A 27817-nucleotide genomic window follows, 5' to 3' on the forward strand; every position below is an offset into this window, starting at 1 on the left:
AAACTCAACCTACTTGGCCGAATTTTTTCCGAACTTTTTCGCACTAGTGGGTCCCACGTCCATTATATATCCGTAATTTTTCAAAAACTCTCCAATGCTTGAAAAATCATCTAAAAACTATAATTACTTATAAAATTCACCAAGAAAAATTTTCCTAAGCCAGAGAATGCAGAAAACATGCCATTAAAGGAAATAAACCCTAGGAAAATTATTAAGAGGAATTTACGGGTTCTCACAGTAAAAATGCTCGAGTTCCAGGGTCTTTTTTTAAAAAGTGGATTCGGAGAGCTTGGCTTGTCTATTGAAATGCAGCGATACTGTCAAAGTGGCTGTTATGTAACTCTTTGCAAAGGATTCGGGATTTGCTTCGGAACTTGCACTCTACAGTCACTCACATTCTTAGGGAAGCAAATAGTGCGACAGGCAATCACTCTAGCAAGTATGGAGGCTTAGGATGATTTCCTCTGTACTACAATTCAACAACTTCTTGGGGTCGTTAAAGTGGCTATACTTTTGGATAGTAGAGAATTTTCTTTTGTTCGTATGCAAGTTGTAACGGCATAATTTTTCTTATTTCTAGATTTCACTAGATCTTTGTAACTTGGCTTTTTATTAATAAATTCGGGGTTGGCATCCCCACCCTGAGGACGGGGTTTGCCAAAAAAACCAAAAACTAAAAGCCCTATTTCTTCTTCTGATACTTCCTCATCCAAGAAAAGAAAGATTTATCCAATATTACTTAGACACTACTTTTGATCGATAAATTAAACAAGAAGAAATTATCAACTAATCTTTGATTATCACACTCTTGTCCTTATCGTTTGCCCAAAATATAAAAAATACAAAAGGAACAAGAAAAAAATATCAAATCAAGGTTAAAGCTAATTAAATATAACTACATTTAGAAATACAATTTAATATTGTACACTATCAAGAACCTATCCGCACTAAAATTTAAACACACAAACGTCAATTAGAAAAGACTCCTAAAGATATGCATACAGATTTCCAATTCTGCAATTTCCTTGTCTTTAAGCAATAAAATAAAATGTACAAAACCAGTAGCACTGGTGAACATGAATGCATAAGAATTTGAAAACAAAGTTTAAAAGTACATTTTTAAAGGAGAAAATAGAGCTATGTTAGAAATTGTATAGGAGCAAAGAGGGTTTGTTTATAATATTTGAAAGGTTACCATCTTGGTTTGATGGTGAAACAAATAAAACTTAAGACATCATAGTCAAAAAAATGGATACAAGCCTTGAAACAATAATGTGTCTAGTCTTACTATATAATAATATATCACTAACTATTTATGGATTGGATATAATCCACCATTGTATTACAAAAAAAATCATTAAGTAAGCCTAAAGACCTTAAATGACTGCATAAAATTTTTTCCAATGAGAATGTAAATCACCACCTTAAATATATAATTAATTAGATGAAATATATAGTAATTATAATCCTATCATGAGTTGCAATCTAAATTTATGTTACAAATTGTCATTGCTTATGTAGGTTAGTTGTTCTATTACAAATAACAAAAGCACAAAAACAGTAAGGATTACGTATACTTAAAAATGAATAAAGAATTATGATTTTGTCTTCTTCGCCTTCTAATTTCTTCTTCTTCAATAAACAATTATGATCTATTCTTAAGTTACAACATTGTCAAAGATACCAAAAACTGCATTTATGAAATTACCTTGATTTCAGTCATATTTTTACAATTTAAGCATGTTAATTTCTATGCCACGAAATATGGGGGTGTACTCATTTTATTGAGAAAAGAGTGAAGAATCACTAGATGCACTTGTCGACAGACTTATGTTGTTGTTTTTCCATTTTTTGTAAATTACAATAATTTTTAATATTTGAACTAAAGAATGAGATGACTATATGAAAATTACCTCGATACAAGATTATGCATCTCAATGTTAAATGCATAACACTATGAAGGTTACCTTAAAACAGGAACACAAACAGTAAACATGACCAATATACCACATAAAGAGTTACCTTAAAAGGAAAATATGGAGAGTAAACATAAAATAATGATGTTGAACATATAAAAAAATATGTTATATTGAAAAAGAAATTCATAAAGGTAATGTTCCTATTTAAGCATTTATACTCGATATAAAAGACAATTTTTTAGGAGTGGTTGTGCCTACCATGAAATGTGATTTCCAATTAAAAAAAAAATAAAACATGGATTTAGCAACTATGAGCTCCATAAACTGATCATCTTAAGTGATTCCTATCACTTCTTTTCTGTGACGAGAAAGATAAAATAATGAGAACGAAAACATGCAAGATTCTATGTACATATCACTGCTAGATCCAAGGGCGAAAGATGAGTTTTTTTTTTTTAAGTGGCAAACCCCGTATATGGGGATCGAAGGGATGTCAACTCGAATTTTATTAATGAGATTAAAAAAATACTGATAAAGAGGAACATGAATCTTACCTCCAAGATTACATGACTATTTGGAATGAAAGAAAATTAAACAAACAAAGACAATGTTCTCAAAACTAGCGTCTTCTAACAGAGTATTGACCTATCTCATCGAGTTTCAAATCTCCTCTTACATGGCTAGGCAGTGTAGAAAATGAATCATAAATTTTACCAGATGGATATAAAACTCCTAAGTTGGAAAGATGATCTGCCGGCTCGTTAGCTTCACGATAACAAGGAGACATTTTAACTAAAGATTCACGGAAGTGTAGCAATGCATCAATACCCTTCTGAAGCATCCAAGGACATCGACAATGGCCTTCCAATATCTGTATTAAAACCTCGGAATCTGACTCAATATGGAGAAAATTATAACCTCTTGAAATGCACAACTTAACTCCCATAGCAAAGCTCTAACTTCAGCTGCCAAGCTTGTAACAATTCCAAAGTAACATGAATAAGTAAAGATGAATGCACCAGACGAATCTCTGAGTACAGCACCCCCACCACTAGGCCCCGGGTTCCATTTCGAACACCCATCGGAATTTAGTTTAACAACTGAAAGAGATGGAGAAGACCAATGCACCATAGTAATACGTGGAAGTCGTACAAATGAAACAATCGAAGCCGCAAACTCAGCCCATGTCACAGAATCAAAGTGCACCTTGAAGTACAAGCTAAAAATTAGCTTCAAATCTGGAAAAATGGACTTGCATACCCCTTGAAAAGACCCAATAGAACCTTCATAAACTGCCTTATTTCTGAATTTCCATATATGCCAGCAAATGAGACTCGGCAAAATTTGCAAAAGTAAAGAAAGCTGAACATTTATAGACGGACGAAGCCACCACTTCAATACCACTGGATGGACACAAGAATCATCTATCAACAATCCCAATTCAGCTGCAAAGAACTTCCAAATCTGATTAGCTAAGTCTCATTCACAAAACAAATGATCCAGTGATTCAGCTTGCGAAGTGGAACACCAAACACATTTTGATGGACCATGAAAACCCATTCTTAACAACACATCAGGAATTGGCAAACGATAACTCAATAGACGCATCATGAAAAAGGACAATTTAAGTGGAATTGCAGACTGTAGCAATATTAAACCAAGCAATCAATAATTAATGACCACGCGTCTTTGTTTAATTGGTTGACTAGATAGGTGCATTGATTGTGTTTTGTAGTGTGAAGCATAGGATTAATTCCTATGTTAGTATTAGTAGTTGTAGTTGGAGTTCGAAGTTGTCTTTGTCTTGGATATCTTGGGTATAAGAGTTAGTAGCCTCGGAATAGCCTTGTGGTTGTCGTTTATTGTGAGTAGTGTAGCCGCAGTTTTTTGTCAATACAAGAAGTAAATTCCTTTGCCTCTATATCATTTTTCTTGATTGTTCCTGTACGTTTATGTGTGTTTATTTGTTTGTGTCCATTAGAGTGGTATTAGAGTTACGGTAGATTAAAGTATGGCAAACCCTATCCCTAATATTGTTTCTTCTATCGAAAAACTCAAAACAAAGGGGAGTTCAATTTTTAGCAGAAACAAATAATAACTCATCTCAAGGTATGTAAATTATATCGATTTCTCGAATCTGCACTTGCTCAAAATGCTAGTGAGGAAGATAAAACGAAAGATAACTTGGCTTTGCCACAGATTCATCAGGCAATTGACATGTCAATTTTTTAAAAAATTACTACGGCTGATACGGCAAAGGAGGCTTGAGATATATTGGAGAAAACATACGAAGAGATCGACAAGGTCCAACAAAATAATTTGATGATATTAAAGAGAAAATTTGAACTTGCGACGATGGAAAAATCTGAATCTATTGAGTCATATTTTTCTTGCTTGTCAGATATTAAAACTGAAATGAAACTCAATCAATATAACCTTTCTGATAGAACATTTATTGAGAAAATTCTCAATACCCTACCTATAAAATTTGATCATGTGGTAGTTGTGATCCAGGAAATGAAAGATTTGGAGGATTTGGGTATTGAAATTTTGCATGGGTCATTAGTTCTGCATGAACAAAGAATTAATGGAACAGAGGAACAGAGAATAATGATATCAGGGAGTGAGGTGAATCCAGTTAGAGGAACAGAGGTGATTACAATAACAGAGATGGTCGTGGCAACAATAATAGAGGCAAAGGAGGTACATCAAATCCTGGACGCGGTAAAGGTAATAATTTTTAATTTTAGAGGTGGTCCTGGTAGAGGTAGATGTGGTAATTTTGACAGAGAAAATAATTTTAATTAGAATAATTTTGGACAAAAAATTCAATATTATAATTGTGAAAAATTTGGCCATAAACAATTTGAATGTATATTTGGAGAAAATATAGACAGAAATTTTCAGACTAATGTTGCTGACAATCAGGTACAGGATAATAATAAAAAATCTGAAATTCTATTATTAGTCTGTAATATTGTTGATGTGGTTGATAAAAATAAATGGTACGTGGATACGGGTTGCAACAATCATATGTCTCGCAAAAAAGAATTATTTGTTGAACTTGATGAATCTGTCTGTGGGGAAGTTAAATTTGAAAATAACATTGTTTTACCAGTGTTTGGCAAGGAAAAAATTCCTATTAGCCTGAAAAATGGGTTTTCTGATTTTATTTTTGATGTTTTCTATGTTCCTGGATTGCATCATAATTTGTTGAGTATGGGCTAAAAGTCTGAGAAAAAAATATGATATTTGTATCAGGAATGCTACTTGTACCATTTTTGATAAAAAATATTGGAATGATTGTCAGTGTACCAATGGCTTCAAGTCGCTTATTTTCACTGAATTTGAGTTCTGCCAATTTTTCTTGTTTGTTTACAGTGATAGATAACAGTAATTGATTGTGACATATGTTATTTGGTCATTTGAATTTTGACAGTTTGAGATTTTTGGACAGTAGAAAAATGGTTGGTGGGTTGCCTAGTATTAGAAATTGTGGTAAATTTTGTGATATGCGTATTTTGGAAAAACAACATAGGAATGGTTTTCAGACTGGCAAATCATGGAGGGCCAGAAGGCCATTAGAAATTATTCATTCAAATTTATGCGCTGTGGAGGTTTCTTCTAATGGTGGTTATAGGTATTTTATTACTTTTATTAATGATTTTAGTAGAAAAGCCTAGGTGTATTTTTTGAAACAAAAATCTGATGCGTGTGACACTTTTAAAATTTTTAAGACTTTTGTTGAGAGACAAAGTGGTTGTCAGATTAAAATTTTGAGAACAGATAGGGGTCAGATATATTTGGTGTGTGATGATTTTTTTGAAAAAAAAAAAGGATAAGTATCAGTTGACTATCAGGTATACTCTCGAACAAAATGGAGGGGCAGAAAGGAAGAATAAGACAGTTATGGATATGGTGAGGTGTATGTTGAAACTAAAAGATATACCAAAATCTTTTTGGGTAGAGGCAATTTCTTGTGTAATTTATTTGTTAAATAGATGTCCTACCAAAAGTGTTCGTGAAAGAACTCGTGAAGAAGTTTGGAATGGTAGAAGACCATTTGTTGGTCATCTCAGAGTTTTTGGGTGTATCACTTATTTCCATGTTTCTGATCAATTAAGAAAGAAACTTGATGACAAGGGCGAGAAGTGTGTATTTATTGGTTATAGTGAAGTCTCTTAGACTTACAAGTTGTATAATCCTATGACAAAAAAGGTGATAGTGAGTAGAGATGTGACTTTTAATGAAAGAAATATTTGAAACTGGTCTATTGGAGATCCTAAAGCAGGAGAGGTGATTCCAAATTATCAGCAAAAGGATGCTAATGATGATGTTCAACCATCACCAGTTGTTTAGGGTCCACAGACTGAGTTAACTGGACGTCCACAGCGTCAGCGACAGATGTCAACTCGTCTACAATATTATGTTATTACACCAGATGATGTTCTTTCTGACGAAAATATTATTAATTTTGCTTTGTTTGCAGATTGTGACCCAATTATGTATGAGGAGGCAGCTTGTGATGATCGTTAGGTGAAAGCAATGGATGAAGAAATTCATGCAATAGAGACGAATGATACTTGGGAGCTTACCTCTCTTCCAACTGGTAAAAAAGTCATTAGAGTGAAGTGGATATACAAAAAAAATAATAATAATAATAATTCAGTGGAGAAATTGATAGATACAAGGCGAGATTAGTGGTGAAGGCATACAAGTAGAAATCCAAGATTCATTATTTTGAAGTATTTGAACCCGTTGCCAGGGTTGACACTATCTGTATGATAATTTCTCTACCTGCCAAAATAATTGAAGAATTTTTCAAATGGATGTGAAATCAACATTTTTGAATAGAATTCTTAATGAAAAGTTGTATGTGAAGCAGCCAACAGGATTTGTCAGAAGAGATCAAGAAAATAAAATGTATAAATTGAAAAGAGCCTTATATTGATTGAAACAAACTCCAAGATGGTGGTATACAAGAATTGATTCATATTTTCTGACTCGTGATTTTTAGAGGTGTCCATATGAGCACACTTTATATATTAAATTTTCTGCTCGTGGTGATATTCTTATTGTATGCTTATATGTAGATGATTTAATTTTTATAGAAAATAATCCAGAGATAATTGCAGAGTTTAGAAGGGTTATGATTAAACAGTTTCAAATGACAGATATGAGACTCATGTCATATTTTTTGGAAGTTGAAGTCTTTCAGTCTGACAGTGAAATTTTTATATCTGAAAAGAAATGTGCAGGTGATATTTTAAAGAAGTTCAAGATGGATACAACGAAATCGATTATGACACTAGTTGAAGAAAAATTGAGTTTGATCAAGAAGGGTGCTGTAAATCTTACATACTTTAAAAGTTTGGTAGGACATTTAAGGTATCTAAAATCTACAAGGCCAAATATCAATTTTGTTGCTGGTTTGATTAGCAGGTTCATGAAAAATTCACATCAGTCACATTTGTAGGCGGCTAAGAGGATTTTGAGGTATATTAGAGATACTCGCAGTGATGGCATTTTTTATTCAGAAAATGATATAGTTGAGTTGTTTGGCTACACAGTGATTGGACAAGTGATACAGTCAAGAGGAAGAGTACATCAGGTTTTGCATTTTTCATTGACTCGGGAGTATTTTCTTGGAGTTCTAAGAAGTAGCAAGTGATTGCATTGTCTACGGTAGAAGCGGAATATATTGCAGCATTGTTCCTACGAAGATTTATTGTGATAGTAAATCAACGATTGAATTATCCAAGAATCCAGTATTCCATGGGCATAGCAAGCATATTAATATTAAATATCACTTCATACGTGAGTTGGTTCGAAAGAGAGAGATTGAGGTTGATTATTACAGAACTGAAGAGCAAGTGGTTGACATTTTTATCAAGGCATTGAAGAAGGAAACTTTTGTCAAGTTGAAAAAGATGTTGGGTATGTCCAAATTAGAGGAGCTTGGTTTAAGGGAGGCAATGTAACAATATTAACGAAGCATCAATAATTAATGGTCACATGTCTTTGTTTAATTGGTTGACTAGATAGGTGCATTGATTGTGTTGTGTAGTGTGAAGCATTGGATTAATTCCTATGTTAGTATTAGTAGTTGGCGTCCGAAGTTGTCTTTGTCTTGGATATCTTGGGTATGAGAGTTAGTAGCCTCAGAATAGCCTTGTGGTCGTCGTTTATTATGAGTAGTGTAGCCGCAGTTTTTTGTCAATACAAGAAGTAAATTCCTTTGCCTCTGTATCATTTTTCTTGATTGCTCCGTGGATTTATATGTATTTATTTATTTGGGTCCATCAAAGCAGAATGTCATATCCTAGAAAACACAAATGAAGGATTGAGTGTATATCTAACGGACCAGGGGCCTGGACGGTTGTCAGACAACCGTCCAGAAACTTTTCATGGCCAAGATGTGATGGCCCATCATCAATGGCCAAAACGAAGCCACGTCGCAAATTTATATCAGTTGAAGAAGACGGCGTCGTTTTATTGAGTGGCAATTTAAAAAATAAAAATTTTGGAAACGGATGGAGCATCATCGTCAAACGGCGTTTGCATGCAACAAATTTATCCCGCCCAAATTATTAATGAAAAGTTCATTTTTATCAGAAATCCCCATTTCACTTTCCCCATTTCCCAAACCCTTTCCCCGTTGTCTGCTAATGCAAAAAATCACTCCACAAAAGAACTGCCGTTTCACTCCACAAAATCACTCCCATTTCACTCCTCGTTGTCTGCTGATTTCCAAAACAACTGCCTGAATTCCTCCTAAAGAAGACCCACGGTGTTTTTTGGAGGAGGAGAAACTGCATAATCCAAGGCCCTGAGGTGTTGCAATAGTTGGAGATTTCAGATTTAATCAAGGCCAACTGGTGGCACAAGATCAACGAATCCGTTGAATGGCAAGATAGGATCTTTTACACTCTCTGCGCTGCCTATGCCCTTGTCTCCTCTGTTGCCCTTATAATATTTATCCGCAACATTGATACTCTTCATTTCTTTATATTTTTTTTAATTCATTGGGGTCAAAATTTTCTGGAATTTTCAAGTTAATTTCTTATTTTAGTGAGTCTTGAAGTTTCACATTAGTTTTCGTGGGATGCATTGAAGAAATTTTGGAGCTTTGTTTATTTCGAGCTGGGTAGCTCAGCTGAGCAGTTAAAAGTGTTGAAATTATGTTTGTAAAAAAGTTATCTTTTTTATTTTTTATTTTTTAGGTTGCAAGCTTAGTTAGTTTGCGTACAACATATATATCAGTTTGTACACATAAAACAACAACATGTAAATGCTATTAAATCAAGAGATTGCCATAATGTGTACCAACTGAAATACACCGTGTACCAGAATAATAACATGATGCCAAAACTAAATAACGGGTGATAAATAATTGTAACTTGTACGATTTAAAAAATAAATGTAAGCAAATAACCCTTTTGAGGAGGTTCATTGTTTCAAGAGAAAAGAACTAGTAATTTCTCTGTAATGTCTCCTAGTGGAACAGCACAGGCTTCTGCAAAAGAACTTATTGATTCCATTGTGGAAACTGTTGTTAGGATTTTTTGTTAGATATGAGTACCTCTCTTTTCTTTAATTTAATGCCTGTAATTACTTCACTACTTTCTGAACAAATCATTATGATTGCAGAGAACCATGTTATTGTTGGAGAGCTTCTTGAGACAAAAGCTGCCCAGCAGGTTGACTTGAATACACCCAAATCCATAGTTGGAGATTCCAATTGAAACCCTGATCCTGAGGCATCACATGATACTGGTGGTTATAGCATTGGCTTCTCGCTGACTATTTTACAGGTAGGTCTCTTATGCTTGTGATTTTTTTGTTAAGGTTGAATTTTTACTCTGGTGAAGTGCTTCTGCAATCTTTGCAAGAGCAAAGTTTGTATCTCATCTTCATTTGTCTTAACTGAATAGTATTTGCCATCAAATTGGAGTTAGTTGCAGTTCATCTACTTCTCATCTCTCCTCGCCTATGCAGAGTTTGTTTTTATTCGCAATTTGTATCATGAAAAAATCAATTGGACCATGCAGTCTTGCATAACTTAAGGCCAGTACATGAGTCATGAAAAGTGTGTGATTGTTAAAAGTTCTTAACTCATAATCTAGTGGAGGAATAAAATTCAGACAGTTTTATTTTAAATCTGTACAAAACTTCTGTTGCAACCACAATTTCCCAGTCTTATTTAGATAATTTTACCATTGCCTGTATAGCATTGGCTTCTCGTTGACTGTTTTACAGGTAGGTCTCTTTTGCTTGTGATTTTTTTGTTAAGGTTCAATTTTTACTCTGGTGAAGTGCTTCTGCAATCTTTGCAAGAGCAAAGTTTGTATCTCATCTTCATTTGTCTTAATTGAATAGTATTTGCCATCAAATTGGAGTTAGTTGCAATTCATCTACTTCTTATCTCTCCTCGCCTATGTAGAGTTTGTTTTTATTCGCAATTTGCATCATGAAAAAATCAATTGGACCATGCAGTCTTGCATAACTTAAGGCCAGTACATGAGTCATGAAAAGTGTGTGATTGTTAAAAGTTCTTAACTCATAATCTAGTGGAGGAATAAAATTCAGACAGTTTTATTTTAAATCTGTACAAAACTTCTGTTGCAACCACAATTTCCCAGTCTTATTTAGATAATTTTACCATTGAATGCCTGTAAGGCATTATATTTGTCACTGGTATCAAACTCCACAGTCCTCTTTTTCGGTGTCTTCCACATACTTCCCTTGAATCTTGACACTCTTGTACCACTTAGCATAGGCTATGTAGACTGCCAAATCTATTATGGTTAGACGAGCCAAGAGGAAGTAAAACCTGTCTAAATGACCGTTGTTAAGGTTTATTGGGATCCAACCAGGCATGTCATCTCTGGCAGATATTCTCATGACCATGCTCAATAGAAAAGACTGCTAACATAGTTTCTCAGGAAAATCGAGGTCATGCAAAGTGCACTACCAAAGCTTTTAAGTCCATTAGGAGCTTGATAGTTAAAGAACTCCAGTTGGCCTACGTACATGAAAACTTCTGAAGCACCTATTAAAGCATATTGAGGGACCTGCCAGACGATGCTCAATGAGCTTGAGTCTTCACAGTTTGTGCAATCTATTCTAGCATATTTTTGCCTATAATTCTCCACAGTTCCTGGCAAAAGCATTGCCACTACTACTATTGTGAATCCAATCCCCATCCTTTGAAGCTCTGTGAGCCCTTTGGAATCTTTAGTCTCAGTGAGGTCTTTAGCATCACTCTCCTTAATTCTGATTACTATTGGATCGAGGACTCTCCTGTAGAAAAATATGACAACTGCCACGCTCAATATGTCAAAACTAGACATGCTTGCAGGAGGGATCTCGAAGTTCCACATCTTTGTCTTCATGGCTGCACCTTACTCAACAAATATGGATGCCATCTGAGTAAATACCACTGAATAAATTATAATGCATAGCCAAATTGGCAGTAGTCTCAGTATGCACTTAACTTCTTCAACTTGAGAAATAGGGCATAGACGTTACCAGTTATGATATCCCTATTTCTCATTGAAATCTCTTGAAGCAATGAATGCAGCTGTATCCAAGAACCCGTGGTACACAAGGCAATCCTGACTTATGATTTGATCAAACAAATTCTATAAAGTTAGGAGCAGACTTGTAGTTAGATTGGCTTTTATTGGGCATCAAAAGCTTTTAGAACTTACTTGAAACCATGGGTGTGGAGCATCTTTCTCGAACTAGTTACAGAACTTTCCTTTCCTTCAACTTCAAATAATTCATCATCACTTTGTGGCCCCTCCACTCTCTAGTTCCTTATTGTTGCTACTATTACTTGGGTAAACTTGAAAATAGGATTTCCATAAGGGCTGAAATGCCTGTATCTTGTGATGTCTACGAGGAAGAGTACCAATGCTACCAAAACAGATGCAGTAGATGCCCAAAGCCCTATTGCCCACATTCCTGAATTCTCATAGTAGCCCAAAATGATGTTGAAACCTACATGATGTTGAAACCTGCATGCCTATTTATTTAATGTCCTTTCTGACCCAATCAATGGTAAGCTACGATTTGTTGATGTCTAATTGTTTAAACTGTTTAAGCTTTTCTTTGATTGAAATGATTAAAATATACTTTCCTTTACTATTTGCAACAATCTTAATTTATGATTTTACTGTAATTGGAAATAATTTCACGCGATAATTACTGCATAAGTAACTCACAGGGGTGATTTATATGTTGCAGTGATTCAATTTTGGAATGGCCAGCCACTGAAGATGCTGAATATTCCATAAAATTGTCCATGTGTTTGAGCACTGAACATAGTTACCTGATGATTTTTAAAAGCATGATCGATTGTGAGAAATTCTTATTTGTGAGATATTCTTATTTGCCTGAAAATTTCATCCTACACAATTTTCTCATTATCATATTGTGTTCACATGAAAGTTAAAATTTTGTGATGGAATACTCAGTTAATTGGGGATGAATGGAATATAGGTGACCATAAATGTCTCTTATTTGAAATCACAAAATTGATTGATAGTTAAGGTTAAGTTACAACTGGTGCAATTGGGTTGGCACACCACGATTAATATATACTTATTTGATTCACAATTGGGTTTGTATACTCATTTGATATTGCACAAGGCATTGTTCATCTCTTTGACGTGATGGAATACTCAGTTAATTGGGGATGAATGGAATATAGGTGACCATAAATGTCTCTTATTTGAAATCACAAAATTGATTGATAGTTAAGGTTAAGTTACAACTGGTGCAATTGGGTTGGCACACCACGATTAATATATACTTATTTGATTCACAATTGGGTTTGTATACTCATTTGATATTGCACAAGGCATTGTTCATCTCCTTGACTCACGAGTTGATTCGTCACGGGTTCGAGAGACTAACATCTTACGACGACTGGTGAAATCTAAATACTATTTATAACTTGCATTTTTAATGCATATGTTCCATGGCTTTAAATTATATAACTAGTGTGAAAGTGTAATCAGTAAAATTATATTTGTATGTTGCAGAAGCGAACCTTGAGATTAATAATGGCAAAACAATTTGATAAGTCGGTGGATTTCAAGGAATTTATATTGCAAGTCGCAGATGTGCCTCAACAGTCTCCACACAATAGGTATATGTACTGTAAATAAGAGTTTATTTATATTCTATTTTGGAATATAACTAAATACTAAGTTATATTATTAGGATGGTAAGGTAAAACTTGTATGTCCAATTATCTGGTTCTCATGACAATGTATACCTCGTGTTTCAGTTATGATTGTGGTGTGTTCATAATGAAATTTTTGGAGCACTGGAATGGAAGATTAGGCATACGCATTACGAAGGTATATATATTATTTTGATTTATAGAAATTTTTTGGAAGCAAGTATTTTGATAATGACTTATGTATAACATATGGTGCTGATTATTTCAATGTTTGGATAGGACAACATGTGGAAGTATCGAGTGCAATATGTGTCTATAATGGTTGCAACTGAGCATAACGAATAGGCCAAATCCATCCTTGAGTTGTTAAATATCCCTCCCCAACGAAAAAATCAGTTGTAATAAATGATTGACAAATATCTAGTAATTTATAGTTGTGTTGCGTAGAATTTTGTACTTGTGTTGTGTAGAATTATCTCCTTTTGGGATTACTGTTGGGAGCAAAGTTCATCAGTTATGAAGTTTTTACTACTAGTGGGACATGTAGAATTTTTTGTTGGGAGCAAAGTTCATTACTGTTGGTACATGTAGAATTTTTTGTTTGCGGTAGACAGGGTTGGACATATAACTTCTTGTACTAAATTAAAGAGATGTAAATGGTCTAAAACTATTCTGCATTGATTGCAATTGTCAAACTACTATCTAATATAAAAAGAAAACAATCATTTTAGTATTACATTGATCCAATCCAGTTCCAAAAGGGTCACAAGATTTGACATCTTAGCATACATATTCATGGAATGCAATTAGCTTCTACCCATTTATATCGTAAGTAGTTGCACTTCTTCGTCGCTTATATGTATAGGGGTACTGCTCTTTGACCTTTCCACAGAAGCCACAATGGGAGTCTGGCAATCATTGAAACAAGTAATAAATTATTTAAATCAAATATTCAGTGTTCATAAAAGCATGCTCTACAATAGTCTTGTAGCAAGGTATGAATAATTTTAAATAATAACTTTAAATAAATTTTTTTAAAGAATTACTGACCATTAAGAATTCGGTGAATGAACTGTACTTTGTCTTGCTCACAGGATCGTTAGGAATCAAAAGTGGGAGATTGTTACGATCTTGAATACGATATTATGAGTAGCCAGTATTTGAGGAGTGATTTTAGGTTCATCGGGATAGATTTCAGTATTGTACTGAATAAGATACTGTAAATTTGTCCAAAATCTTGATTATCCACACAAGTGCAATATCTCACTTACCATCCTACAAGACTGCATATCTGAGTGAATAACTGGGGATGATCCAAAATTTAATTCACTGAATGACTGTTATCACGAGTAGCACATTACATTAGTTGCAAAGTCATGCTAACACTGTGTATAACAGCAAAATAACTAATTTGTAAAAATTAAATACACATTGTGTTCAAAATTTAAGATGCTATGGTGTACGAAAATTATGATGCAAATGTGTACATAATGTATAATAACGTGTTCAACTGAATTAACAATATGTAAACAAAAATCAACCGAAAGTAATCTAAACAAAAATCAAAATTCAGTACATACATGACCATAAATGAATACATTGTAAAGTTATACTACAAACTTATGGGTTACTATGAATATAACACATAATCAATGCATTAAATTGAAGTAACTATGCAACAAATTTGAAAAGGTCTTTTTGTAGTGTGTACCAACTAAAATACACCGTGTACCAGAATAATAACATGGTGTCAAAACTAAACAACGGATGATAAATAATTGTAACTTGTACGATTTAAAAATAAATAGGAGCAAATAAATTAATAATCTGTAAAAAATTTTATCCAAAGGTGTAATCATGTGTCCAAATGCAATAACGATATTTCAAAACAAAGTAACCAATGGTACATGGTATCAATCAATGCGTACAACATATATATCAATTTGTACACATAAAACAACAACGTGTAAATGCTATTAAATCAAGAGATCACCGTAATGTGTACCAACTAAAATACACCGTGTACCAGAATAATAACACGATCTCAAAACTAAACAATGGGTGATAAATAATTGTAACTTGTACGATTTAAAAAATAAATGCGAGCAAATCTGTAAAAAATTTTATCCAAAGGTGTAATCATGTGTCCAAATGTAATAACGATATTTCAAAACAAAATAACCAGCAGTACATGGTATCAATCAATGCGTACAACATATATATCTGTTTGTACACATAAAACAACAACATGTAAATGCTATTAAATCAAGAGATCGCCGTAATGTGTACCAACTAATATATACAAAATGTGATATTACTATGTCAAAAATAAATAACATGTGATGAACATCCTATCACTAATATGTACACCTTAATAACCAATGTGTACAAGTAAAACATTAATTTGTAATACCTAAATAACTAACAGTGAACTATAATGCATATTATGTAAAGTATAAAACCCTCTCTCTCTTTGTTCGTAGATAGCGTTTTAAGTCATCACGAGTGTAGCCAATATTGCCTAATCCACATGCCTCTTTTCTCATGAGTTCATGGGATTGTTTCAAGGATATTCCTGCATCATTTGCAATCTCAGCTTGGACTCCTTGAGAAATACTTACTTTTCTTTGCAAATGCATCATATGAGCATATTTTGAAATGTGTAGTGTGTGATTATGCTCGATTACCAGATCTCGAACCTGATATTTCATTGTTTCTCTGTTCAAAATTATCCCAATTTTAGCTTCACATCCGGTTTTTGTTTCAGCCCGAGTTCTTTTTGGTTTTACATCTCCTTCGTACCGTCGTTTGAAACCTTCTTTGCGACATGTGTACCTTCTCGATGTAACTACACCGTCTTTATCCTTGTTCAAGTAGTCTTTCCGAACACTGAACCCAACAACTAATCCGTACCTATTGTACAAGTTGTATGCCTCATTTTCTGACTGAAACTCCATGCCGATCTTAGGACACAATGCTTCCTCCATTGTGCTGTATTCGACAAAAGCATTTTTTGCTATTGTTTTTCAGGACAAACAATTATATTTATTTTTTATTTCTTTATTCACATCATAAGCACTTAATTATTTGTATTCACATATGTACATACTTTATAACGACGTGTACACACCTTACAACATTTTGTAAAATAATTTTTATGGATGTGTATCTTCTCTGTAATAGGTAATCACATAACTCTAATAATTTGCATAGCATATTTCATATATAATATATACATTTCAAACAAATATTATAACCAATTTGTGTATAATATCAGTATTTACATATTTACAATCATATGTACACACTTTATAACAATGTGTACACCCTTTATATCAACTTGTAACATAACAAATGCATGTATGCCTCATACACTTTTACATAGCGTAAGGTTTGACAGAGTTCTCAAAATCTATACATTGTCTATATCGTTTGTGTAGTTTTTTAAGTTGGTCACATTGTTAAGTTATTTTTACGTTTATGTTATTTTATCTGTACACATCCTTATTTATATTTTGAAATTCTGTACGGGATCTTTATTGTACAAGTTAACCATTCTCTCTAAAAGGATAATGACATACTTCTTATAATTTTTAAATCATGCTTCACTAAATAACACATTTATTACAATCAAATTACATATAATATTAGCGTTTACCTTGGACAGAGTTCACCATGCAGTAAATTTCAGATGGGCCGCTCACAAGTCTCGGCTATGCATTTGTTACTCGATGAATATCTATCTCAGTCATCCACTACTTAAATTGGCGTGTATTGTTGCTGCAGCGGATCTTCACAATTATCTTGTACACACCTCAGAAAAGATGCCCGTTTTGATAGGGTTTATTTAACAGTTGGAATAGAAGAAGACAAAAATTTATGTCTATATTATGCGAAATAATTTGTTGAGAGGAGAAGAACAAAAGGAGCTACAGCGACAATGTATTGTGTTCAGAGAAAATCCACTACCGCCATTTTCTTCCCACATCTTTTAAGTTAAAAGAGTTTTAAAGCCCGCCGATCGTACCAAAAATTGATTTTGAAATTTTGATTTTGAATTTTTCATACCCTTAACGGCCAGACCAAACGGAGTTAAAAGTTAAACTTGTATTAAAGCAACAATCCTCTACACTCATCTCCATTTTGTTCGATTTCATTTTGGCCGTTGATGATGGGCCCACCACATCTTGGCCATGAAAAGTTTATGAGCGGTTGTCAGTTTATGAGCGGTTGTCTGACAACCGCTCCAGCCCCTCGTCCATATCTAACCAGCTAAAAAGCTGACTTGGCTGAAAATTCTCTTGTCAAATCCCAAACCATACGGTCTGCTACTAAAGATGAAGGAGGCTGAATTCTTGAGACCTCAGAAATAATTGACTCTGGCGGCCATTCTTGCAACAAAAAATGATGCCAATACCCATCCAAAACAAAATCACTGACTTGATGATGTGCACTGATTTTTGTATGTCGACATAAAGCATAATGCCCATCGAGTTGTCATGCCAAAAATGACAAGATCCATCACTAAGAATCCATGTGATATGTTCTTTAGCAACATGTCGATGCAATAGCATCCTTTTTCAACTAGATGAGCTAGAAGAAGTAAAACTGACACTACATGGATGAATCCCCCCACAATATTTTTGCAACATAAAAACAATCAGAGAGACTTTTGCTTTGAAAAATTCCACCATAGCTTCAACGACAAAGCTCGAAAAATATCATGCAAGAAATGAATTCCTGCCCCATCTTCTACACCAGGCAAGCACAAATCGTGCCATTTCAACCAATGATGTTTATGTCCTTCATCGTTCGCACCCCATAAAAAATCAGCAAACACTTTTTCTATTATGCGGAAAATAGCTTTCGGGGGATTTGCACTTGCCAAGACATGCAAAGGGATGGAAGGCAAGACATGTTTGATGAAAACCAACTTAACTCCTGATGATAACAATCGATGCTTCCAAGATAAAACTCGTTTCACTATAGACTGGCACATATCATTAAACTACTATACCTTCCTCCTTCCACAATACAAAGGATCTCCCAAGTACCTCACTGGAAATGACATAAGCTGGAAACCAGTAACAAGAGTAATTAAAAAACGATGAACCGAAGGCAGCTTTGAATGACACATATAACAGCTCTCTAGATATTCGCCATTTGACCTGAAACAGATTCATAACCATGAATAACATTCATCACTAGTTACAATGAACGACGCGAGGCACTGGAAAAAATAATAATATCGTCCGCAAATGCTAAGTGCGTTAATGGCCAGCACCTCACTGGAACTTTATATGGCATAAATCCAGGCTTAGACAATAAAGAATTAAGACTTCGGGAGAACACCTCAGCTCCTATAACAGACAATGCAGGCGAAATGGGTCACCTTGTCGCAAGCCCCTTGTCGAGTTGAAAATTCCCTGTGGAACCTCATTAACAATTATAGAAAACCAATAGTTTGAAATCAAACGCCATATTACATCCACCCATCATTCACCAAATCCAAACCTGCTAAGCACTTGAAGTAAAAAAGGTCAAAAGACTCTATTGTACGCTTTGGCCATATCTAACTTAATTGCCACATTTCCCCCTATTCTTCTTGCCCATACTAGCCACTAACTCTTGATCTAGGAGAAATTTATCAGTGATTGTTCTACTACCCACAAAACCACTTTACTGTGGGGAGATCAACTTGGGCAAAATCTTAGCTGGCCGATTAGATAATACTCTTGAGACAACTTCATTAACAAAGTTAAAAAGATTTCTGGGTCGAAATTGGGAGAAATGTTGAGGCTGCTGAACTTTAGGAATTAATATCCTAGAAGCAGTCATGAAGCTCATTGGCAACTCTGAACCACAGAAAAAAACTAATAATAGCATTATATAAATCCGATGCTACAATCTCCCATTTAGTAGTAAAAAATTTACCATTAAAACCATCTAGACCAGCAGCACTGTCTCCAATGATGGAGCCAAGGGGGCTCATCATACCGCTTTGGAACACTTACCAATCTGCTTGTTCGATCCCCAATCTACATTAGGTGAATATTTTACCTTCTGAGTGTCTCTTCTCTTATTCATCTTTCGGTCACTGTTAGTTAATAATTTAGAAGTGATTGACTGTCAGTTATCACAGCCCTTGTATGCCAGCCTTAAGCACCAGAATGATCAACCTATGACTTTCATTTAAATGAATTACAAGTGAAGAATCAGGAAACAACGTTTATTTGTTTGCATTCTGGTGTATTTTGGAATGTTAGACGCACTATTAGCTGAAGAGAAAGTTCCGCAGGAGTATTCAAGTCGAATTCAGGTTGATCATCTATTATCTTATTCAAGATGCTAGTTTATCATCCAACCGTTGCCAGGTTAGTAACTCCTGATATTGAAATTTGTTATGATTCACAGGTTATTCTATGCAATGACTGTGAAAGGAAAGGAAATGCTTCCTTCCACTGGCTGTATCACAAGTGCCCTCATTGTGGTTCATACAATACCAGGCTTCTATAAGCCAAATACACAGTGAGTGTGTGACAACTGATCTGACAAAGCTGTAATACAATTTAGTCCGTTTTATACAGATAAGAAATTATTACTTGCCTTGCATTATTTTAATAGCTTGAAGAAACTAGGAATTGGCACATACTCTGTCTTCTCATTTTCCTGAAGAAATTTGATACTGTCCTAGACTTTGCATCATCATCATTTCATAAACAATAAGTAATATTTTAAGTTTGAAATTCCTTATTCTACCAATAGCAAGGCGTCAACTCCATTAGTGATGCTTTTCTGCCCATACACCTCATTACTGCTCTAAGCTGAATGTTTTGCTAAAAACAGTATGAGCAGGGGCAGGGGGAGCAAAGATATGTTTTCACTGGGGACAAAGCTAATCTAATGTATATTTATGTGTTTATACACATTTTATCAGTAACAAAATAGAAAAGTTTAATAATGAAATACTTGTAGGAAAATGAAATGTATTAATCAATTGAGATGCACTAAACATGTATGATCTTCACAAAAAGTAAAAGTTAAATAGCTACTTGTAGAATCTGAATATTGAGAAGTAATTTTGTTCCAAGTTTTTTTTTTTTTGTTTTATTTTTGGTCTATGAATTGACTGGAGAAAACGAAGTACATCAGAGATAAAAGAATAGAAAAGACATTTTATGCTGGGGGAGGTAATAAAAGTTGCATTACACCATGGTCTAGTTTTCTTGATTTGAAGTCATTTGGCTGTTACTAGTGTCAATCTTCAGAGTCTTAAGAGAAAGCATAAAAGTAACTAACTCAGAAAACTGTCTTGTATCATCATCTCAGAACAATAGTTTGATTCTCACCATGTCCATACTCTCTTCCCGCTTCTGTTACCCCAATCCCCTCCCCTTCTGGAAAACAAATTAAATGACATTGTAAAAGAAGGAAACAGTTTTAATCCACCAAGCTCATAACTTCTAAGAACTATTCTTTTCGGGTTTTCTTTTGCAATACAAACTCAGATCAAATGCATTCGCTGGCTGCACTTTTAATCACTGGCAGGGATTTTTATGTACTTTTTAAGTTATCAAACAGCCAACAAAGTACGTGTAACAGGAGGATGCTAAGTAGATCAGTAAACCTTCAAATATTTTACTTCACAAAAGTAGGTGAACCTGATATATTCAGCAATTTAAAATGCAATTCTAGGAGAAACAAACAAAGGAAAGAAATAATTGGAACAGTGAAGAAATGACCTTCCTATTAATCTACTTGTGAGTGCTGCTCTCCTTCAAGGACTTGGTAGGCGGGGCAAGTTAAAATCTAGTGCTTTTTGAGTGTTTTTTGAGGTAAGGGTCATCATTTGATTGACCTCAAGCGTGAGATGCAGGTTTAATGTATAGCAACTACCTTACACAAAAGTAATCCCAAGGTAATAATCACCTTCTTGTATTTTAAGTTCCCCATAATACTTTAAACCGTAGTATGATCTTCCCCATTTACCCATTCTTAATTTGTGTCACTGGTATTCTTTGACTACGTCAATCTATCTCAGTTAAATCTTCTATTCCTAAGATAATTTAGAGGGTTAATGATTCAACCTAAACCAGTAAATCTCTTAAAGCTTAATAAATTGGATTATTTTCAATTCAAAATGATTTGTTATAGATTCTTGGATCCTGTATGGGGATTAAGACCCTTCAGATTAAGGCTTAGCTAACACTGTAATTGAATAGTCTTAGAATCTTAGGTTATTTTCAACATTTTTGGTCCAGTTACTTTCAGTAGCTTTGTCAGCTATAGCCATCTTACAGAATTATCTGTAGTTGGTAGGTTTTTGCTGCTCTAGACAACATTTTTCACAGTACATTTTGATGACATTCTACCCGATATCAGCTGTTATGTGCAGGCTTCATGATAGGCACTGAAAGCTTTTAGCTGTAATTAATCTTGAAGAAACACTAAACTAACAAAGAGCAGTGATCACATGTCCTAGCTTTCACAAACGTTGGATTCTGAGAAGGTTCATACCTTTATCTGAAACTCAAATCTGTATTTTGTTGTCTTTTTTCCGTTTGTTTGTTTTTCCGTTTAATTTTGCTTTGACCATCAGGAGTTGAAAAGAAAGAGATCCGCTTGCAATTCAGAAAAGACCTAGATAGTGTACGAACTAAAACATTGAAGCTCTTTATCAGAGCTACTAAAGTGATTCAGTTGGATTTGGGGTGGTGGTTTAAAACTAGAAAGGTGGTTTTGTCCATTCAAGAGTTCAAATATACATCGTCATGAATAATGGCTTCGCTCATCATTTGCAAATTAATCTGCACAGAGTTGATCACATTCCTAGTTGAGGGGAGGACACAAATACTCCTCTGTTCTGAAAGTGCAGGTTTACAGAATGAATGACCAAATCATTTCCTACTGAAACAACTACTAAGTATTCAAAAGAAAGAAGTTGAAGTAAAAGAGAAATGATGCAAATTTAACATAACGTACTCTGTGAATATGTGAAATAACATGTGCAGAATACAGGCACCATAGTCACAAGTCTACTCTCTGGTACCAGCTACTCCACACTTTCCATGGTGTTCTGCAGTATTAATTAACGCTGGTGAGACTGAAACACGCTGCAGCACTCTTCAACTCATTCTCAGCTACATGCTCAACAGATTGTGTTGTATCCTTCAATGATGATTCAGAGCTGCAAATTCATAGACACCTCATGATGAGACCAAATAGAAATGTTCTTTCTTGTTGTAAAATCTGAATCATGCTCTCAAAATTGATAAAACGACATAGCGATTCATTGTGTTTATTTACCTCGACTCATATGCTTCCTTGGAAGCGATATAAGACTGTCTATCATCAATTGTATCAAAGAATGGGTGCATTTCATCATAATCTTGTGTGCCACAATCTTGTTGGATTATTAAGGGCTGCGAGTTTATCAACTGAGATTGCATAACCATTGGATTGCTATTAATATTACTACTGCTATTGTTGTAGGGCGGCTGTTGAACCCATAAAGAGTTTACAGCATTGTTTTCCTTGGAATCCATGTAAGTTGCATTGTAATTGGCAGCGTTGGCACTATTGGAGGAGTAAGTGGGGTGTGATCCAATGGGCAGTGCAGATACGGTATTGTCATAATTTTGAGGAGCATCCTGGTGAAAAAGCGACAGGGCATTGCTTGGAGGCGCCACTCCTAATTGCAATTGCGATATAGAATCAGTCAATCCAGTTGACACTTCTTGTTGCTGATGTTGTCGATAGAAAGCCAATTGTGCATGAATAGCTTGAAGTTCCTCCTCGGCTAGTTGAATTTGGTACCACAATTGTTGTATGATTCCTAAACATCCGTGGACAGGATACTTATCGCGTATATTTGCTTGATAGATGATGGACTTCATGGCAACCAACTTCTGGCTGGGGTCTAGCAGTCTCAGAATCTTCAAGATGTTGCTCACGCCAAAAAGCTTGTGAGCATTCTGGAACATCTTAGGCTGATCAGCCGGGAAGTATGGCGCGAGTGGACAGTCAGCCGTGCACCTCCTCCTCTGATACTTGCAGGCAGCGCAGGCTTGGCTGGTGCCACCTTTGAGGGTCATCTCAAAGAAATGTGTGACAAAAATAAAAGAGTATTCATGTAAAAAATATTGGAGGTGGGCTGAGCCAAAAGAGATGGCAAAAAAAAAAAAAAGGAAAGGGATTGCTCTACTTAGATAAGATAAGGAGTGTTAGTGCTGGTGTTCAAAGGAAGGAAGACAGAAGCCAAATGGCAACATTGATCTCAACTGAACTAGTCTGCTGATATATGCGGATTTTGCTGCAAGACTTGGTAAGATAACAGATTGAGAGAGGGGGAACCGAAAATGCTGGGGATGTTTCTTTCAACTGCATGACCGTTAGGGGAAAACGTTTTGTTATGTAGTTTTGAGTACATTCCTAATTCTGAGGAGACTCCTAATACTTTGGGCCACAGCTATATCACAGTAGAAAGACGCTTCTATTATTATTATCTCAGCTTGCACCACAGTTCTAAGTTTCAAGTTTTGAATTAATCATCCGTCCAGGCTTTTTCTTGATACTAGTGTTGTAACGCGTGCTATGCACGTATTTACGTCTAATATAATTATAATAGTAAATAAATTATTTATATTAGTTACATGAAAAAAGGGCTTAAAAAAATCAAAAGAATGCTATTTTTGTAGTATCTAAGTTATATTATATTTTATGTATCTTGTCTAAAACGTTAAAATATATTAAAAAATATAAATAAAGATCACAAAAATACCTAAAGAAATATTAAAAGACACCAAATATAACATTATTATCCTTTTTTTCACGCTCTCTCTTTTTTGCGCCATTTTCCTCTCAACATTCTCCTACTCTTCCTACATTACTCCAATTGTTCTCCCTCCCACGAACTCTACATTCTTTTCACCTTTCCCTACTTCTATCAAATTGTGCGATATTTTATCCAATTTCGCAACTTATTTACCTCCTATTCTACCATTCTTTCTATCCATTTATAGTTATAAATAGTGACCAATTTTTCAACTTGTTCTTCAACAAATGGGTATGCAATTTTATTAGTTTCAAATGGGTAACCTAATTAAACCCATTAATTAGTAGCTATTAAATAGATAGTTTGGGACTACCTATTTAGATAGCGAAAACCATAACTGAGGACAATAGCTAGCTGAGACTCTTGCAAGAGGCACCAAATGATGCAACACAAAACAACTCCCTCAAACTGGTTTCAGCTACCCACTCCATTTCAATTAATCTCATGGAAGATTTCACATGAAGCACAGCTTACTTCATACGAGAGATGAGACATGCTATAGCAACAACCAAGCATTAGAAAAGTTTCACCAACTGAAAAGGATCCGATTCTTTTTGAAAGCTACCTTGATGAGATGATGGTTTTTCTGTTGGGGAAGGGGGGATATGTAAAAAAGAGAATGCATTCACTTTACTGAAGGCGAATGCTTGTATTATTCCAGTACAAAACTCCCACTTCCCAGAAGGTGTAATGCTTCAGCACATACAAGTTACCATCTTCCAGTAAATAAAAATACGGTCCCAATAAGAGTGACTACTTCTTGTAAAGAATAAGGATAAACAAATAATAGATTGTGAAAAGACTGCAACAAATTTCTGACAGCAAACTGTCAGTACATTAACAAGTAAACAACAGCAATAGAAGTTCTGCCACCTAAATACATGCTGTTTCATGTGAGCCCTTCAACCTTTTTTTCACGTCAATCTTTTTTTCACGTCAATCAATTATCTGAAACCCAATTTCCATGACTCTTTCATGATTTCTATTTGCATGTAGGGTATGAAGGAGAGAATTTAAGGCGGGAAGAGCTCAACATCCTTTGCAGATCTTATCCCTCGAAGAAGACTTTTTGCTTCTTCCTTTTCCTGCATCAGGGTCAAAGAAGTGTCACTCAGTAAATCAAAACCAATGAGTATGAAACTAATCTGAGATTAGATTAAGGAGAACAGGTTCAGGACTTACCGGGCCAGTATAATCTAGAAGACGGGTACAATACACCTCTGCTTCTTCAAATCTCTTCTGATCTTTGCAATATCTGGCCAAAAAAGACAGAGCTTCAACCATGTTTGGCCCTTCCCTTTCTTCATCTTCCATCCTCTCCAAATCCTTCTTGTAGTAAAATGCTGCCTCTTCAAAACGACCAAGTTCTCGGTGCAACTTGGCTAGCTGATGAAGTGCAATCGCTTCCCAGTCATTACAATTCACAGCCCTTTTGTAACACTTAATTGCCTCCTCAAGCATGTGAAGCTCTTCTGATTTGTAACATCGAGCCATGGTAATCCACAACCGAGAATCATTTGGCTGCAAGAACACTGACTTCTTAAAGTAATGCAGTGCATAAAAGGGCATTCCCATCATCTCATATGTCTGGCCCAAACCATACCAGGCCCGATAATCACACGGATTAATATCTACAGCCCTCTGATAGGCATCAACAGCTGCTGGGGTGTTTTTCATCTCAACATATTCATGACCCATTAATGTCCAAGCTGATAAACAATTCTTATTTAATTAAGCACCCTTCTAAAATACATAACTGACTTCTCATGCTGCCCCTTGAGACTGTAATAGTTTCCAATTACACAACAAGATTCTGGTCTATATTTATCCGTCAAAAATACTCTATGTGCAAGGTAACTCAAAGCTGAGAAACACTCCTTTGCATAAAGCACATTGGAATACATATCCATGTCTTCAACTCTGTACAGGTCATTCCTCAGAAGTTCCTCAAATATAACTTCAACTTGTTCAAATTCCCTCAGACTATACTGAGCTTTAGCAATTTGAGCCTGTACGTAATTGTTGAATCTGAAAGTTCCTTGTACATATTCATATTTTGCCAATGACTCGTTATGCAAACAAAGTTCCTGATACGCGTTGGCAAGAAAGAAGTCTTTCATCCAATGGTTAACGAGATGAAGACCATTCAGTATTTCAACTGTAGTACACAGTGACTGCAGCTCAGACCAAGCACCCCAGTTCCAAGGATAATTGTTTACGGACTCGACGAGAACAACCCGAGCAAGACCCTCATTGCCTTTTTCCTTGAGAACGAGACCATACAGAAAAAGACAAAATGAGTCAATTGTTCCACACTTGCGAAGTCCTGACAACTCCCTCTGAAGTGAAATTAGGTCTTTATTTACAGCATCACTCTTCCCTAAAGGTCCCTCTAGTTCCATCGTCTCCTCTTCCTTGCGCTTTTCACCAGCCTATTGAAGGAAAAGTAGAAAAGTATGACCAAACTGTACAGGAATCTAAGAAACCAACTTCGCCTACAACAAGCAAACTACTAAAGTTAACTTTTCAATAACAAGCACAATCACTATGCCATCCCAGATTTAAAGTTTAAATTATAGCAGGTGGAGTTGAAGGTTGGCATTGGAACTCAAGGATAAGCTTGTTATCATACAAAAAATGTGAGGCCATAGTAAGTATGACCAAGCACTACTAAATCTAAGAACTAGAGCTGTTAAACGAACCGAGCTGTTCAGTAGTTCGGTTCATTTCGACTCGTTCGTGTTCGTGAAAGGCTCGTTCAAAACCTTAAACGAACCGAATTCGAACGAATTTTTTTGTTCGATTAATAATCGAGCGAACACGAGCATGTTCGCGAGTTTAACGAATGTTCACGAACATGGACATAATTATCATTGACAAATTTTAGGGTTAATTTTATGGCTGGACTTTTATATTTGGAGGGCAAATTGCTTTGTTTTATTTGTTGTTTTTATGTTAATGTTAGTTATATAGTTAATGAATAATAGAATTTAGTCACTTAATTGCTTCAATTGTTTTTGAGAATGATTAATGATTTGCATGGCATATTTAAGGCTTAATATAATTTGGATTCGAGCATTTCGAGCATGTTAGCGAACGGCTCATTTATGTTAAACGAGTTGAACATGAACTCGAATTCGAACACGAACTTTGCTTAACGAGCCGAACACGAACACAAGTTTGGAGTTCGAAAATTAACGAATGAACATGAACATTGTTCGAATCGTTTAACGAACAGAGCTCAAATATGAGATACTCGGTTCGATTCGGTTCGTTTACAGCTCTACTAAGAACTAACTTGAAAAATAAGCATGGAACCAAACTACTCAAACTTACTTTCCAACAAGAAGCATAATTACAACTTGGACCAGATTGGGGGGGGGGTGTAGTTGAAGGATGGCATCGGAACTCAAAACACAAGAATGTTATCATACAGTCCTCATATTTCATTATATCATCCTCCAAGCTTCTAAAATAAAGTATTGGCTATGATCATTACTGGTCAACTAGATTTGTCAATCTTCTATTAATTTCTATAACTTCGCACTTCACACAAACTTAGACATTTCAACAGCTTGAAACTTTTACAGCCAGCCCAAATTGGAACCCATAATTGAAAATTAGCCCTCCAACTCCAAAGGTGGTTCAATTGTTAAGAAGCCAAAGGTAAGTACTAAAGTCATGACATCCAAAATCCCCATTGCTAGAATTTTAGAGCATAATAGACATAGAACCTTCTTGCACGTTAAGCATTACAGGTAATGCATAATAGACTTGCAAGTACACTCTCCTCATTCAATGCTTTAAGCATTACAGGTAATGCATAATAGCCATAGAACCTTCTTGCAAGTACATTATGATTAGGACAAA

The 27817-nt window shown here is 35.1% G+C and overlaps 3 protein-coding genes, 1 long non-coding RNA gene and 2 pseudogenes across 4 annotated transcripts; 3 read left to right on the plus strand and 3 right to left on the minus strand.

Moving 5' to 3' along the window:
- Positions 1-4274: 4274 nt before the first annotated feature.
- LOC113774035 lies at positions 4275-5147 on the plus strand. The gene is made up of 2 exons (XM_027318613.1): positions 4275-4622; positions 4848-5147. The coding sequence occupies exons 1-2, from the start codon at positions 4275-4277 to the stop codon at positions 5145-5147; spliced, it is 648 nt and encodes a 215-aa protein (XP_027174414.1).
- A 1176-nt stretch (positions 5148-6323) lies between these two features.
- LOC113774036 lies at positions 6324-7900 on the plus strand. The gene is made up of 3 exons (XM_027318614.1): positions 6324-6450; positions 7013-7307; positions 7627-7900. Exons 1-3 carry the CDS (start codon positions 6324-6326, stop codon positions 7898-7900), a joined length of 696 nt encoding a protein of 231 aa, XP_027174415.1.
- Positions 7901-10619: 2719 nt separating this feature from the next.
- LOC113774037 lies at positions 10620-12230 on the minus strand (annotated as a pseudogene).
- Positions 12231-19338: 7108 nt separating this feature from the next.
- Positions 19339-22693, plus strand: LOC113776091. Its single transcript, XR_003468969.1, has 3 exons — positions 19339-19432; positions 19528-19641; positions 22606-22693. It is a non-coding gene; the product is annotated as an uncharacterized LOC113776091 (long non-coding RNA).
- On the minus strand, positions 21901-23697 carry LOC113776090 (LOB domain-containing protein 27-like). The gene is made up of 2 exons (XM_027321165.1): positions 22420-23697; positions 21901-22300 (listed from the first exon to the last, which is right to left on the minus strand). The coding sequence occupies exons 1-2, from the start codon at positions 23205-23207 to the stop codon at positions 22198-22200; spliced, it is 891 nt and encodes a 296-aa protein (XP_027176966.1). The 5' UTR covers positions 23208-23697; the 3' UTR covers positions 21901-22197.
- Positions 23698-24898: 1201 nt separating this feature from the next.
- LOC113774038 lies at positions 24899-27648 on the minus strand (annotated as a pseudogene).
- Between the last annotated feature and the right edge of the window lie 169 nt (positions 27649-27817).

The sequence above is a fragment of the Coffea eugenioides genome, chromosome 6 (assembly GCF_003713205.1).
Source record: "Coffea eugenioides isolate CCC68of chromosome 6, Ceug_1.0, whole genome shotgun sequence".
NCBI lineage: Eukaryota > Viridiplantae > Streptophyta > Magnoliopsida > Gentianales > Rubiaceae > Coffea > Coffea eugenioides.